Consider the following 14391-nt stretch of genomic DNA (forward strand, 5'->3'; position numbering starts at 1 on the left):
GTGGCAGGGGCTGAAGGTGTAATTAGGGTGCATGCGCCATTCTCAATGTTTGATATTGCTCAGATTGAGAAGCGGCTGGGATCTTATGCCCAAGATTCTAATAATTATGTCAAGCAGTTTAAGAACCTGGCTCAGACCTATGACCTTACTTGGCAGGACATATATCTAATGCTATCCTCTACCCTTACTGCTGAGGAAAAAGAAAGGGTGTGGACTGCAGCCCAGGCACATGCCGATGAAGCTCACCGCCTAGATATTAACTTTCCAGTGGGAGCAACAGCTGTGCCTAGGGAAGAGCCCAATTGGAATTATCAACATAATGCTCCTGGGCGGGAAAGCAGAAATAGGATGTGACCTCTTCCAGGTGTCCCAGTTGCCTAGGTAACACAGGTACTGGGCGAGGTCTGTTCGTAGTCCAGGAATGGACCTTACAGTAGAGACTCTCAGTGGTTAGCCCTTAAATCCCAAAACAGAAAAACGGAAGCTGCACGATAAGGTGCTGCCCAACAGGAAGCAAATTAAAATAAAAACCTCAGATCATCAAGGGAGCCCAAGAAGGGGGAGCAGCTGGACTTCGGCGTCCACTTCAATCACAGGAGAAAAAGAATCTACCCAGACGTGTGCTAATTCCCTAGTGGGGATTCCTTTTGCTTCATCAAAAACTATTTACTTTCTTATGTGGGAGAATTTAAGACCTAATTCAACCTGTTCCTTACATTTGCCCAACATGGTTGCAGACGGGTCTTCCATCTTTCTAGCTCACGTAGAGAGGCTGCCATGATTAACTGCAGTAGGATTTAGATCAAAAGTCTGGTGCCCATGTGTATATGAGCATCGGCCATGGGGGGTCTATCAATATTTCCTCCGAATCAGGTAGCCATGGCTCACTAGATATAGAAGAACGGTCCTTTGTGTCAAAACCACTGAAAAAAAAAACAAAAACCCCACACATTTAACTACCAGTTCCTGGGATACTCTTGATCTACAGTCAAAGGAAGGACTAACCCTGAATAATATGCAGTTTTAAAACTCACTCAGGTGATTCCCCTTTATCCCAGAGTCTGTGGAGAACAGAATCCTGAGTTCCTATCACACCCAGATGTTTCAAAATGACTATAAATCGAGTATGCATTTCCAAGGAATACATTTAGAAGGAACCAGACTAGTTTTTCCTGAAATATACTTTTTTTAAACCAAAGAATGCCATTCTATGCTATGATGGATATTAGTTTTCTCACACAATTTTGAGTATGCAAGAAATATGCTTGTGTTCTACACAGGAGACCAAATCTCCATCAAGATTTCCACTTTTTAAGTCTCTATAAAGCTAGTAACAGATGTTAGAAGAGCAGACAGTTCTGTGGGATTAGATGTACTCAGCTCTTCAAAGAATAAACACTTAAGAGGTAAAATAAGCCCTTTGCTCTATAGAGGGAGGAGAATAGAGGCCTTCCTGCCCTGCAGCCAGGAACAGGCTACTGTGAGATCTCCCGCTGAGTCAGTTCTGAGACTCCATCATAAACCGTAAAGTGACTCCTCCACAGTGCCATCCGTCACTACAGCCGGTGCTACTTTCTACCTCACGGAACAGTCTCATGTCCACAGGGTGGTCTTGGGTAAAACTCGAACATTTGTCTCAGGGACTTTGACATCCTCTTTCTGGCTCTCTCCCTCCCAAAGATATCCTTTCTCCAGAGGGGCGAGAATGAGTAAAGTCAGGCAGAGAAAGCACCTACTTAGAGGGCGTGGAGATGAGGACAAAGGACTATTTCCAGGAAAATAGATGATGAACTGGGCGTGTGGCGCCCCAGAGAGGAAATGGCCCGTCCTGGCCGTGCGGCCTGGGGGGCGCGCCTGGGTGATACCTTCTTCCATTTAGGAGACGGCTCCCATGAAACGGAGATGCAGCCAGGCTGAGAACTGAGTGGTAGAGCTTGGAGGACTCCTCGCGGCCTTCACACATCGCCATCAACCAGTTTTTTGGAGGAAAGTTGGAATTAGAGGGAAGAGAAACTATTCAGTACCACAGCGTACCTCAGATTCACTCCATTTCTTTCTGAACTCACTTCCATCTCCCTAGCCTCAATGAATGAATGCCCTGCATCAGATCTCCACAGGACAGGGCAGACAAAGAACTTCTAGAATCCGTTGCTGTCTCCCTCCTGGGGCCTCTCCATAAAGGTCTGTTTATAGCCTACTCAGCAACCCCGGGGGACCTGAACAAACTCCATCAGTTTCCAATACCCAAACCACTGGGTTTGCAGGCCCAGCCTTAGGGAGAGGGCCACAGGAAATACTTGGGGGAGAATGCAGAGTAATTGTTAGGAATAACACATCTCTGGATAAAACATGTATCTATCTCTATATCGATTTGCATGTCTGTTTCTATGTATCTGTATCCATGTCTACAACATAAATTATATATATATATATATATATATATGTATATATAACATAAATAGGCCTTTCTCTACCACTCCCTCAAGTCTGCCCATGGTCTCTTTTCTAGATCTCTGATTTTAATCTGTAATGATAGAACAACAGCTTGATTTCATTAGTGCAAACCTACAAAAAATCTGAAAATGAAAGCCATCTCCATTTACTATTTCTATCATTTAAGTCAGAAAAGAGGCTGAGGAGAGTAATGTGTACAGTCCCCAGAGGAGATGCCCACATGAAACATGGGGATGGATGATCTCATACACACCCCTTCCATTCGAACGGGAGCTCAAGCTTTTAAAGACTATTCTTTTTACTATAAAAGTGAACAGGGAAGTCAGGGACCAGTGGTTCACACCTATAATCCTGTCTACTCAAGGCTAAGACCTGAGGATTGAGGTTTGGAGCCAGCTTGGGCAAGAAAGTCTGTCTGCGATTCTGATCTTCAACTGATGACCAAAACCAAAAAAACAGAAACCAAAGACAAAAGCCAGAAGTGGAGTGGTGGCTCAAGCAGTATAACACCTATGGTGAGTGAACAAACTGAAGGACACTGCTCGGGCCATGAATTCAATCCCCAGTACTGGCACTGGCATGCATGCGCACACACACACGCACACACACATGCACATGCATGCACACACACACACACACACACACACACACACACACACACTGAAAGGGGAACATGGCAAAACTTGGAAACAGGAAGGAAATAAACACTTCCCCAGATCCTACTTCCCGGGAATGTTGTAGTGGTTTCCAGTCTTTGTACATGCACTGTTTTAAAAGTGAGAACATTTTCTATCAAACACGTATGAGTGTATGTGTCCATTTCTAAAGATGAGCATGCTCTTACCGTGTGGCCCACGCTGGCGGAACCCACGCCTCTGCTTCCGCGTGGTCACAGGCCCCACCATGGCGAGCTCTAAGTTAAATCTTTATTATTTTCCCTGATCAAACCATGAATGTTTCTAGAAAGGAACATTGAAATCCATCTCCCACTTTCTTCTTGTTGTAGGGACACAAGGCATTTTTAAAATATCTAGGTAAAAGGGAGTTTTTATGATTTAGTCCTCACCCGTGTGCACAATCTAAGGGTTAATTAACATGTTCTTTCTGGTGTATTCCCCGGGGACAGTGTATATCAAAATAGGCTGAGCTGGTCCGTGAGAATGAAAGAAAAAAGTGAGTGACTATCCACAAATGACGGCTATGGGGGAAAAGCATCCTACATGGCTCAGAGAAACAACCACAATGACATGGCAGGTTAAAGTCCTAAATAGTGCAAAAACATGGAATTTACATGATTAGAATTAAAAAAGCAGACATTCATGCCCTATGAATAAAGTCACATGAAAAACATAAAGCATAGAAAAGGGAGAGTTTCTGACATCATCTCTCTCTTTTTTTTAATCATCGTGGGCACTCCTAGTAAACGTTCTGGGGGTTGTAAAGGATTTCCTCTTCAGTAGAGTTGGACAGAAGCGTCCTCTCACAGGAAACCAACCCTCTTATAAAAGGCTCCAGCGGAGTTGGAATTCCCAGGACTTGGGGCTTGGCCTCCCCTGGGAGGAGAGCAGGAGGAGACCGAAGCAGCAGACACATCTCTGAGAAGCTGGAGGCCAAGTGACAGCTGACAAAAACAGTAAGTGCAGAAGGCTTTACCATACTCACTTTGGTCACGAAACAGATTTCTCAAGGTAAAGGGATCTGCTGAAAAGCCTTCTTATAAAATACCAGCTTTAGATGGGTGCTGGTGGCTCACGCCTGTCACCCTAGCTACTCAGGAGGCTGAGATCTGAGGATCATGGCTCAAAGCCCAGGCAGGAAAGTCTGTGAGACTCTTATTGCCAATAACCACTAGAAAACTGGAAGTGGTGTTGTGGCTCAAGTGGTGGAGCACTCACCTTGAGCTGAAGAGCTGAGGGACAGCGCCCAGGCCCAGAGTTCAAGCCCCACGACTGACAAAAAAAAAAAAATCAGCTTTATTGCACTGTAGTTAAAACCTGTCTTTTCTCTCCATGCCTAAATGATAAAAACCTTATATTTTGTACTTCAGCATGATAGGAAATGTCTCAATGACAGGTGTGACACTGGAAATCTATACGTAACTTCTTTAAGGCTGCTTTAAATACTATTCATAAGGCTGCTTTAAATACTATTCACGGTAAAAGAATGTGAGCAGTTAGGGAGTATATATTCTATAATCAACATCATACTTGCACTTCCTCTCCCCAGAGAAACGGCTCAAGTTTAACCCTTTGTTGGAAGGCCTCTCGGAGTCATGACTGTCTCCGGCTTTCTCTCCATTCTGGCTGTGGGTAAGTCATGTCATGCCCACGGCTGACACTGAAGACCAGAATATTCTTCCCTGCAGGTGGGGCTGTCCTTTGTGGGATGTTTGGTCACCAGCTTGTGTTCGGAGCAGTTGGCTTTGTCTCTTAGGGGTTGAGTTGCATTATGTCTCAAGTATTGACGATCAGTGCCTATTTAGTCATAATGAGGTTCCAATACATGGTTCTTTTCAAGTGCTCAAACAGTGGCACACAATAAGGGCCTAAGCTTCCCTGTGTTGGTTGTTATTCTACTGTAAGGTGGGTATACTACTAGCTGGTGACAGAAGAAGACAATAAAGAACTTTTAGTGTGGCTGGTGACAACAGAAAAATGCAAGAAGTGCTAGTTCCTCCCCGTGTTCTTCTACTTTTGAAAACTTGATAAGGCTTGAGCCATTCCAAAGGTCATATATATATATATATATATCATGTTATGGATGCATTATATACATATATCTCAAAGACAAGGAGGAATGTTAAACCACTGCAGAAGTAAACTCTACCCTCCACCTTCCTCCCCCGCCCTCAGTGCTTCTTGTTGAAGAGAGTAGACCCTGGTCTTACCACACCTCCACAGAACTCCTGACTTACGACGAAGCCAGCGCTTACTGTCAGCAAAGGTACACACACTTGGTGGCGATTCAAAATAAGGAAGAGATTGAGTACCTAAACTCCACCTTGAGCTTTGCACCAAGTTACTACTGGATCGGAATCAGAAAAGTCAACGGCGTGTGGGTCTGGGTAGGGACCCAGAAGCCCCTGACTGAAGAAGCCAGGAACTGGGCTCCGGGTGAGCCGAACAACAAGCAGAAGAACGAGGACTGCGTGGAGATCTACATCAAGAGAGAGCAGGATTCTGGGAAGTGGAATGATGAGCGGTGCGACAAGAAGAAGCTGGCTCTGTGCTACACAGGTGGGGCGTGGGGAGCAGGGGGAGAGGGAGGGGGCGGGGAGGGGGAGCAGAGGGGGAGAGAGGGGAGGGACGGGGGAGGGGGAGCAGAGGGAGAGGGAGGGGAGGGACGGGCGACAGGGAGAGAGGAGGGGGAGGGGAGGGGAGGGATGGGGGAGGGGGAGAGAGGAGGGGAAGGGGAAGGGTCCGTTTCAGCATTTGAACGGTTTGTCAACTTTATAGTGTCCCACAACTGGGTTCTACTCTGGTTAGTTTATATATATATATATATATATATATTTTTTTTTTTTCAATCAATTCAAATTTATTGAGAAGTTTAACATTTACAGTAGGAGACAATCCACCCACCCAATTATGGCTGGAAAAGAACGCTGGTAAAGGGCTGGGAAGATGGCTCAAGTGGTAGAGTGCTAGCCTTGAGCTGAAGAGCTCAGGGACAGCGCCCAGGCCCAGAGTTCAGGCCCCACGACTGACACACACACACACACACACACACACAAAACATCACAATTCAGCATTAGTGAACTCCAAACCATAATCAGGTCAATGGATGAAATTAGTATGTGGTTCCTCTTCTTTCCCTGAAGTAGTCATGTGAAATCCAGAGTTCAGATGGAAGGCGGTCACAGCAGCAGTGGTTCTCCAAGAGCAGTTTATATTTTCAAACACACAACTTTATATTTATTTATTTATTGCCAGTCCTGGGGCTTGAACTCAGGGCCTGGGCACCATCTCTGAGCTTCTTTTGCTCAAGGCTAGCCTTCTACCACCTGAGCCACAGAGCCACTTCTGGCTTTTTCTGTGTATGTGGTGCTGAGGAATCAAACCCAGGGCCTCATGCATGCTAGGCAAGCCCTCTACCACTGAGCCACATTCCCAGCCCTAAACATACAACTGTAAAGCAGCATGTGTGACCGCCATGGTAGCCTCTTAACTTCATGTGAATGTAGGCAGGAAGTGTGTGCATTATGCATTTATGTGTGTGCATTATGCATATATGTGAGTGCATTATGCATTTATGTGTGTGCATTATGCATATATGTGTGTGCATTATGCATATATGTGTGTGCATTATGCATTTATGTGTGTGCATTATGCATTTAGGTGTGCACATTATGCATTTATGTGTGTATATTATTCATTTAGGTGTGTGCATTATGCATTTATGTGTGTGCATTATGCATTTATGTGTGTGCATTATGCATTTATGTGTGTGCATGTAGTTTTATTGCTGTAGAGAGTATCTATAGATGCATGCATCTGTGTATTTGGGGAAGGGGGAAATGTCTTTAGAGCTAGGGATAAAATGGTTTTTCTTTCTGCCTGGTGCCAGCAAAAGCTGCTCTCCTGTCTGCGTATTAACTCTGGGTGTAAAAAGAGGTGAACCTCACAATCAGACCTCGCATTTTCTTTTTTTGGGGGGGTCAGGTCGTGGGGCCTGAACTCTGGGCCTGGGCGCTGTCCCTCAGCCCTTCAGCTCAAGGCTAGCGCTCTACCACTTGAGCCACAGCACCACTTCCGGCTTTTTTTTCTTTTTGCTTATATGGTGCTGAGGAATCGAACGCAGGGCCTCAGGCATGCAAGGCAAGCGCTCTACCACTGAGCTACCTTCCCAGTCCCAGACCTGGCATTTTGTCTAAAGCACTTTGGTTAAAGTCATGAGCACATTGACGATGCATTTCTTGCACTCATAAAGCAACTCAGGCAAACAGCCTGCGGCAGCGCTCATCTTGGACTGTTCTTCCTGTAGCTGCCTGCACGGAAGCCTCGTGCACTGGCCACGGCGAATGCATAGAGACCATCAACAACTACACCTGCGGGTGCCACCCCGGCTTCCGTGGACTCAGGTGTGAGCAAGGTGAGTCTAGTTCTTAGCTCCTCCTTCCCTGCAGAGGGCAGCATCAGCTCCAGTGTCTTGAGCGCCTGTCTTCCTGTGTCTGGGTCATCAGGGTGCAGTCAGGTATGGGGAGGCTGGGCCTGGGTGGTCAGCCCATTCCCGGCGTCCCGGCCCAGATGCTCTACATAGCCTATGGCACCTGGACCAGGTGTGTTTATGGGACCGGCATCGTGCCTGAGGACTGTCATGGGTTCTATGGCCCGTGACTGTAGCTGATCTCTCTAGGTGGCGGGGTGGAAAGAAGAGGGCGATGGTGGCCTTTCAGTTCCATGGTGCCTGGGTTCACAGGGGGGGGTTCAGGAATTCCCAGGGGTCTGCCCATGGGACACCAGTGACTCGGCTTCTTCTTCCAGCGGTGACCTGCCCAGCCCAGGAGCGTCCTGAGCACGGAAGGCTGGACTGCGCGGGGCCTTTCGGGCCAGACGGCTACAGCGCCTCCTGCTCTGTCCGCTGTGACAGGGGCTTCGTGCCCAGCGGCCCGGAGACCCCACGCTGCACGTCCTCTGGGCTGTGGAGCGCTCCCCCCCCAGCCTGCCGGGGTAAGCCCTCCCACGGGCAAGCGGATGCTCGCGCGCACCCCTCATTCCCTGGGTTGCGGCCAGCCTTGAACCTCTTCCCACGCCACTGAAGGGTCTTTATACCGCCATCGTTAGCACCACTAGCCGTCTCTGTCACCAGGTGCAGCCAAGCTGAGACCCGTGGGCTCCAAGAAGCCTTTCCTTGTCTCCAGGGGCATTTTTGAGGCTCTGGTGACCCTAACAGGAGCCGGGGTGGGCACAGTGGCCCTGTCTAAGTCTCGATGATATTCTCACCTTTCTCTGCCTATCTTTTCTGCGTAATGGGACCAACAAATCCGTGCTGATCAAGCCGCGTCTCTCCTTTTCTCTTCCCCTCACTGGATCTCGTGTCCCGGGAGGAGAATGTTGGTCCTTCAGGCGTCACTGGGATCCAAACAAGCCATTTCATGTCGGCCTGTCTTGTTTTTCATCCAGTCCTGCTCTGGAGCCGTCACTCTCGCCTTCTGCTCCGAGGCACTGGTTTTCCTTTGACCAAAGCCGCTCTGCACGGTCCAAGTAAAGAAGGGCCGAGGCGAGGGCCGGTGCAGAGGAGGAGGAGGGCTGTGGCAGCGCGGGCCAGGCTCTGGGGTCCGCTCTCGTTGGTGGCTGTCTGGCTCTGTCTGGGGTGCGCTCTCGTCGGTGGCTGTCTGGCTCTGTCTGGGGTGCGCTCTCGTCGGTGGCTGTCTGGCTGTCTGGGGGCTCTCGTCGGTGGCTGTCTGGCTGTCTGAGGGCTCTCGTCGGTGGCTGTCTGGCTGTCTGAGGGCTCTCGTCGGTGGCTGTCTGGCTCTGTCTGGGGTGCGCTCTCGTTGGTGGCTGTCTGGCTCTGGGGTGCGCTCTCGTCGGTGGCTGTCTGGCTGTCTGAGGGCTCTCATCAGTGGCTGTCTGGCTGTCTGAGGGCTCTCGTCGGTGGCTGTCTGGCTGTCTGGGGGCTCTCGTTGGTGGCTGTCTGGCTCTGGGGTGCGCTCTCGTCGGTGGCTGTCTGGCTGTCTGGGGGCTCTCGTTGGTGGCTGTCTGGCTCTGGGGTGCGCTCTCGTCAGTGGCTGTCTGGCTGTCTGGGGGCTCTCGTCGGTGGCTTTCTGGCTCTGTCTGGGGTGCGCTCTCGTCGGTGGCTGTCTGGCTGTCTGGGGGCTCTCGTCGGTGGCTTTCTGGCTCTGTCTGGGGTGCGCTCTCGTCGGTGGCTGTCTGGCTCTGTCTGCAACAAGCTTCTGTAAAGCCCACGGCCTCTCCCCGCAGCGGTGGAGTGCCGTGCCCCCCCCAGCCCTGCCAACGGGCTCAGCACCTGCTCCCGCGGCCCTGGCAGCTTCCCGTGGAACACGACCTGCTCCTTTGGCTGCAAGGAGGGCTTCGAGGTCACAGGCGCAGAGACCCTCACGTGCACCTCGTCTGGACGCTGGGACCGCGAGCCGCCGGTGTGCAAAGGTAGACACACTGCTCCTCCACTGGGGACGGTGGTGAACTCTCCCCCACTGAGCGTGGCAAGCCTGACTCCTGAGCAGGGCCATGCCCACACGCTTGCTGCAGCCCAGCCTTACATGGACACCCCCGGAATGTGCTCCCCTGTCTTCCAGCTGTGACGTGTGACGCTGTCCCTCAGCCCCAGAATGGCTCCGTGAAGTGTGCGCACGGCCCCGCTGGAGAGTTCACCCCCACGTCCTCTTGTGTCTTCGGCTGCAAGGAAGGCTTCAGGATCCTGGGGGCAGCCGAGCTTGTGTGCACAGCTCAGGGCCGGTGGTCCCAGGCGGTGCCCTCCTGCCAAGGTAAACCCAGCGTAGACTCCTCGGGGCAGGTGTGATTCCTGACGGCCTTGCTGTCAGGAGCCTCACCCCAGCTTCTGACACGGCCAGGCCAGTGGCCCTCAGCAGTGGCAGGGCTGGCGACAGCTCGTGAGGCCGTGGTGAGGTTTGCAGCGGCTCCTCCGAGCTCTGCCCCGTGTCTGTCATTTGCAGCGGTCCGGTGTGCAGGCCTCGACGCTCCGGAGACAATGAACGTGAGCTGCAGCGGGGCGCCCGTGGCCGGCACCGTGTGCAGGTTCGCGTGCCCCAAGGGGTGGGCTCTCAACGGCTCGGCAGCTCTCACCTGCGGCGCCTCGGGATCCTGGTCGGGGCCGCTGCCGACCTGCGAAGGTGATCACTGATGGAGGGGCTGGGACTGTCCCTGGGCTAGGGAGGAGCGTGTGGCCGTGCCGGGGGTCACTACCCGGCCGTGCACAGCAGAACGGACGTGGACAGGAGCTGGTGCGTATTCAGCCGGAGGGAGAAAGCCAGCACGGGAAAGGGAGATGGAGGAAGACGAATAAGAAATGGAAAATGGGAGACGTTGGGTGAGAGAGAGAGAGAGAGAGAGAGAGAATGAGAAGAGGGCGGCAGTAACCCAGATACGTCGTGGCACTGTGAAAAATCTTGGTGGCAAGTTGGTGTTGTCGGTGGAAGTGTTGGCAGGACTCAGCCAGCCCCTGGGCTGCTCGGGACAGATCCAACAGACCTCGAAGGGCAGGGCTCAGGCCCAGGCGCCTAACGCGCAGCTCTTCTGTGATTTCCTAGAAACCAACCTACAGACACATGGCCGGCCTGAGAGGTTTTCAAGCCCTTGGCCTCTCCTGCTGATCCTTCCTCCCTCTTGTTCCCATAGCCCCCGCAGAGGTCAGTCTTGCCTTGGCAGCTGGACTTTCCATCGCGGGCACCTCCTTCCTGGCAGTGACTTCATTTCTCCTCTGGTTTCTAAAGCGCTTTTGGAAGAAAGGTAAGGGAGCTCCTGAAAAGACTCTAAAACGTGTGTGGAAATATACATGTATTAGAGCACTAGCCTGGAGCTGAAGAGCTGAGGGACAGCGCCCAGGCCCAGAGTTCAGGCCCCACGACCGGCCAAAAAAAAAAAAAAAAAAAAAAGAAATATACGTGTGTCTCCCGCTGATGAGTCTCTGCTTTCTTGCACATTTTAACTGGAATCTAGTAACCAGTGCATGTTGATTGGATGCATACTAATAACCTAGCAAACACACAGGAAAGGCATGTGTAATGGAACGGAAACTCAACCCAGAGTTTAAGGAAATGTAAATGCTAGTTGTGTAAGCCGTGCAGAACTCTAGGGGGCGCTGTTTGTAATGAATGCCGTGTTGCTCTTGGAATAGTGCAACAAGATTGCTGTGATGTCCACACCCAGAGACATGGATAAAATGTTCCCTAAAAAGATCTACTTGAGGGCTGGGAAGGTGGCTCAGTGGCAGAGTGCTCGCCTAGCATGCATGAAGCCCTGGGTTTGATTCCTCAGTACCACATCCACAGAAAAAGCCGGAAGTGGCGCTGTGGCTCAAGTGGTAGAGTGCTAGCCTTGAGCAAAAGAAGCTCAGGGACAGTGCCCAGGCCCTGACTTCAAGCACCAGGACTGGCAAAACACAAAAAGATCTACTTGAAACATAATCTGACTTTTGGGAGTATCTCTGCGGGAACACGCAGGCCTAGCTATCCAGACTCATGGTTTCAAACCTGTGAATTACAACCAGATAAACAGTAGAAAAGTCTCATGATTCTCATGAAAAATTGGAAGAAGAAAAATTGGCAAACTGGGCCTGGTGTTAAACTGGGCCTGAAACTACTTCCTGGTGTTAAACTGGGCCTATAACTACTTCCTGGTGTTAAAAAGTCACTGTGTTGTTAGTTTTTTTTTTAATTTTTCTTTTTAAGTAAACTTTGTTCCTACCAATTTGACAATATATGGTCCTTGAGCTGCTGGGGTTGCAAACCCTCGTGAGTCAAGTGAAACTGTGTCTGATCTGCTGACAAGCCGTTAGTCCACATTGATGTCTTTTCTCTCTCTTGCAGCAAAGCGGTTTGTTCCTGCCAGGTATGTTGCGTTCCCGTAGAAAGCATGCCTCTGAACACGCTATGTGCTTTTCTCTCTTCGTGTGGGGAAATGGCATTTGACGTCGTGTTCTCCTGTATTTCACAGCACTTTCGAGAGCTTTGAATTACATGAAAAGCACTCGGTGCCTTCTGATACCAACTAAATTCAAAAGAACCAGGTAAGACTTGAATAGGACAGGAGCACGGGAGAGCCTCTTCTCCGAAAGTCCTCCTCATCTTCTAGCCTCTTCTCTGAAAGCTCTCCTCGTCTTCTAGACTCTTGCAAACCTACCATTTGCTACAGGGAATCCTCATCTTCCTGCTAGTTGTTTCTTTCCTCTGCAGAGAGAAAGCAAAGGAGTGGCGGCTTTCCTGAGCCAGTTCTTTTTGAAAGATAATAACGATGTGAACTCACTTCATCCATCACTTATTGAGTTCTAGGCGCAGTCCTAAACTAGGAATTTTCTGAGCTATTACTTTATGTATTGCCATTCAGAAGTAAAAGGAGGCCCACAGGAGGTAATCGGTCTGGCCCCTGTAGCTGGGATTCAAACACAGGCGATTTGGTTCTGGAATCTGTGTTTCTAAAGAGTAGTCTGTGCTGGAGGATGCCTTCTATTATCAGCACGCCAGTACTCAAGAGGCTCAGTACCAAATGTGCTGTTTTCTCTTTCCCAGTCTTAGGATCAAGACAGTGTTGGCGACTGAGGATAAAGGCTGTGCTCTCCAAGAAAGATGAAGAGACCAAGGCTCTGGATCTCTGGACTTCTTTTATAACTTGCCTACTCTGAGAGTGCTGTGTTTCAACTACTAACTGCCTAGCTGTTGTCATGGGGAGACTTAATAACCGTCAGGAGTTCAGAGGAAAGAGACTTTACTTCTAAGTTGGGAAAAAAAAATGACATTTTTCAGGCCCACAGACAACTGTGTGGCAGTGTGCCGGGATACCACACACAGTCACAGCCACATTTATGCAGTTCTTTCTGGAGAGTTCTTAGACATGGTGTTCTGTTTATGTGTTTTGAATACAGCTAATTTACCACCATTCTTCTGTCAGTACAAGGAATAAAGGGAGTTACATATTTGGTGTAATCTATAGTAGGGTAAACGTTACTTATTCCAACTTCTTTACTGAATATTCATCTGCAGGAAATTTATTTCAGCACCAGGCAGATGGTATCAGTGTGAGGTTCAGAGTGTTTTTTTTTTTGGTTGTTGTTGTTGTTGTTGTTGGTCGTGGGGCTTGAACTCTGGGCCTGAGCGCTGTCCCTCAGCTCTTCAGCTGAAAGCTAGCGCTCTACCACTCGAGCTACAGCACCATTTCCGGTTTTCTGGTGGTTTATTGGAGATGAGTTTCACGGACTTTCCTGGGCTGGCTTTGAACCATGATCCTCAGATCTCAGCCTCCTGAGTAGCTAGGATTACAGGCATGAGCCACTGGTGCCCTGCTCAGAGTGTTTTACTAGAGTTGTAGTACATTTGGAGGCATTGGAGCTGGATGGAGGGCTTGTATTGTCAGGATATTGTTTTCACAAATGTGTGGTTTCTGGCATAGAAAGCTTGCATAAGGTCAAATGTTCTGATATTTATTTAAAAAAAACATAAATGGAAAAAATGAAGATGCAATTTCATGACTACCTTTGCTGAAAAAGTTATAGAGGAACACAGTTGTGATTTGCATTCCTACACAGATGTCTGTCAGGGGTGGCGTGTAAACACACCATCTGACAGGAGCTTTTAATTGGTGGTGAGACACACCTGTCAGCGGGCTGGTGGCTCAATAAGAACTATCCCAGCTCTGCAGGAGGCTGGGACGTAGAGGCCTGAGGCTTGAGGCCAGCTGGAACAGAAAAGCCTCAAAGACACAATCTTCCATTAAGACACAAAATGTCAGCCCAGAGGTGTGGCTCAGGTGGTAGAGAACCGGCCACCAGCAAGGCCGGAAAAAATAAAAAGGATGTACCCAGAGTAGTTTCAAGAAGTGAAGCCATCTAACAGTTATCCTCTAGTTGTTTTATTCTGTGTTGTGTGATCTGGAAGAGGAGAATGTTTTGCCAACAAATCTTTATGTTTATTTATAAGTAGAGACGTGGGCGTTGAAGTGTCCAGTCATTACTGTTAAGGAGGCCCTTTTGGTCAATAATGCCAAAGGTGACTCAGAAAACCTCTCCCCTCCTTCCACGAACTTCATGTATTGAAAAGGAAAAATTCAGCAAAATTCTTGCTGAATAGTGATGATGGCAAAACCAACAATAAGCAGGAAGTGTGATAAGGATCAGAACAAGGAAGAATCTTTAAGGACAGAAAACTCTTGGGGGGGAGGAGGTTGGAGGAATGGAAAGAACAAAAATCATGATCAGAATTATTAATGCTTCTGAAACCCTCAAAGGTTGTACGTTGTTCTGCATATG

General features: G+C 49.3%; 1 protein-coding gene across 1 annotated transcript; it reads left to right on the forward strand.

Moving 5' to 3' along the window:
• The first annotated feature begins 4726 nt into the window (after positions 1-4726).
• Positions 4727-12739, forward strand: LOC138819695 (E-selectin-like). Its single transcript, XM_070011201.1, has 11 exons — positions 4727-4763; positions 5307-5690; positions 7438-7545; positions 7938-8123; positions 9375-9560; positions 9710-9898; positions 10088-10264; positions 10770-10880; positions 11960-11981; positions 12087-12159; positions 12659-12739. Exons 1-10 carry the CDS (start codon positions 4727-4729, stop codon positions 12142-12144), a joined length of 1458 nt encoding a protein of 485 aa, XP_069867302.1. The 3' UTR covers positions 12145-12159; positions 12659-12739.
• The last annotated feature ends 1652 nt before the right edge of the window (positions 12740-14391 follow it).

Source organism: Dipodomys merriami, unplaced genomic scaffold, assembly GCF_024711535.1.
Source record: "Dipodomys merriami isolate MVZ:Mamm:240054 unplaced genomic scaffold, mDipMer1.0.p SCAF_81, whole genome shotgun sequence".
NCBI lineage: Eukaryota > Metazoa > Chordata > Mammalia > Rodentia > Heteromyidae > Dipodomys > Dipodomys merriami.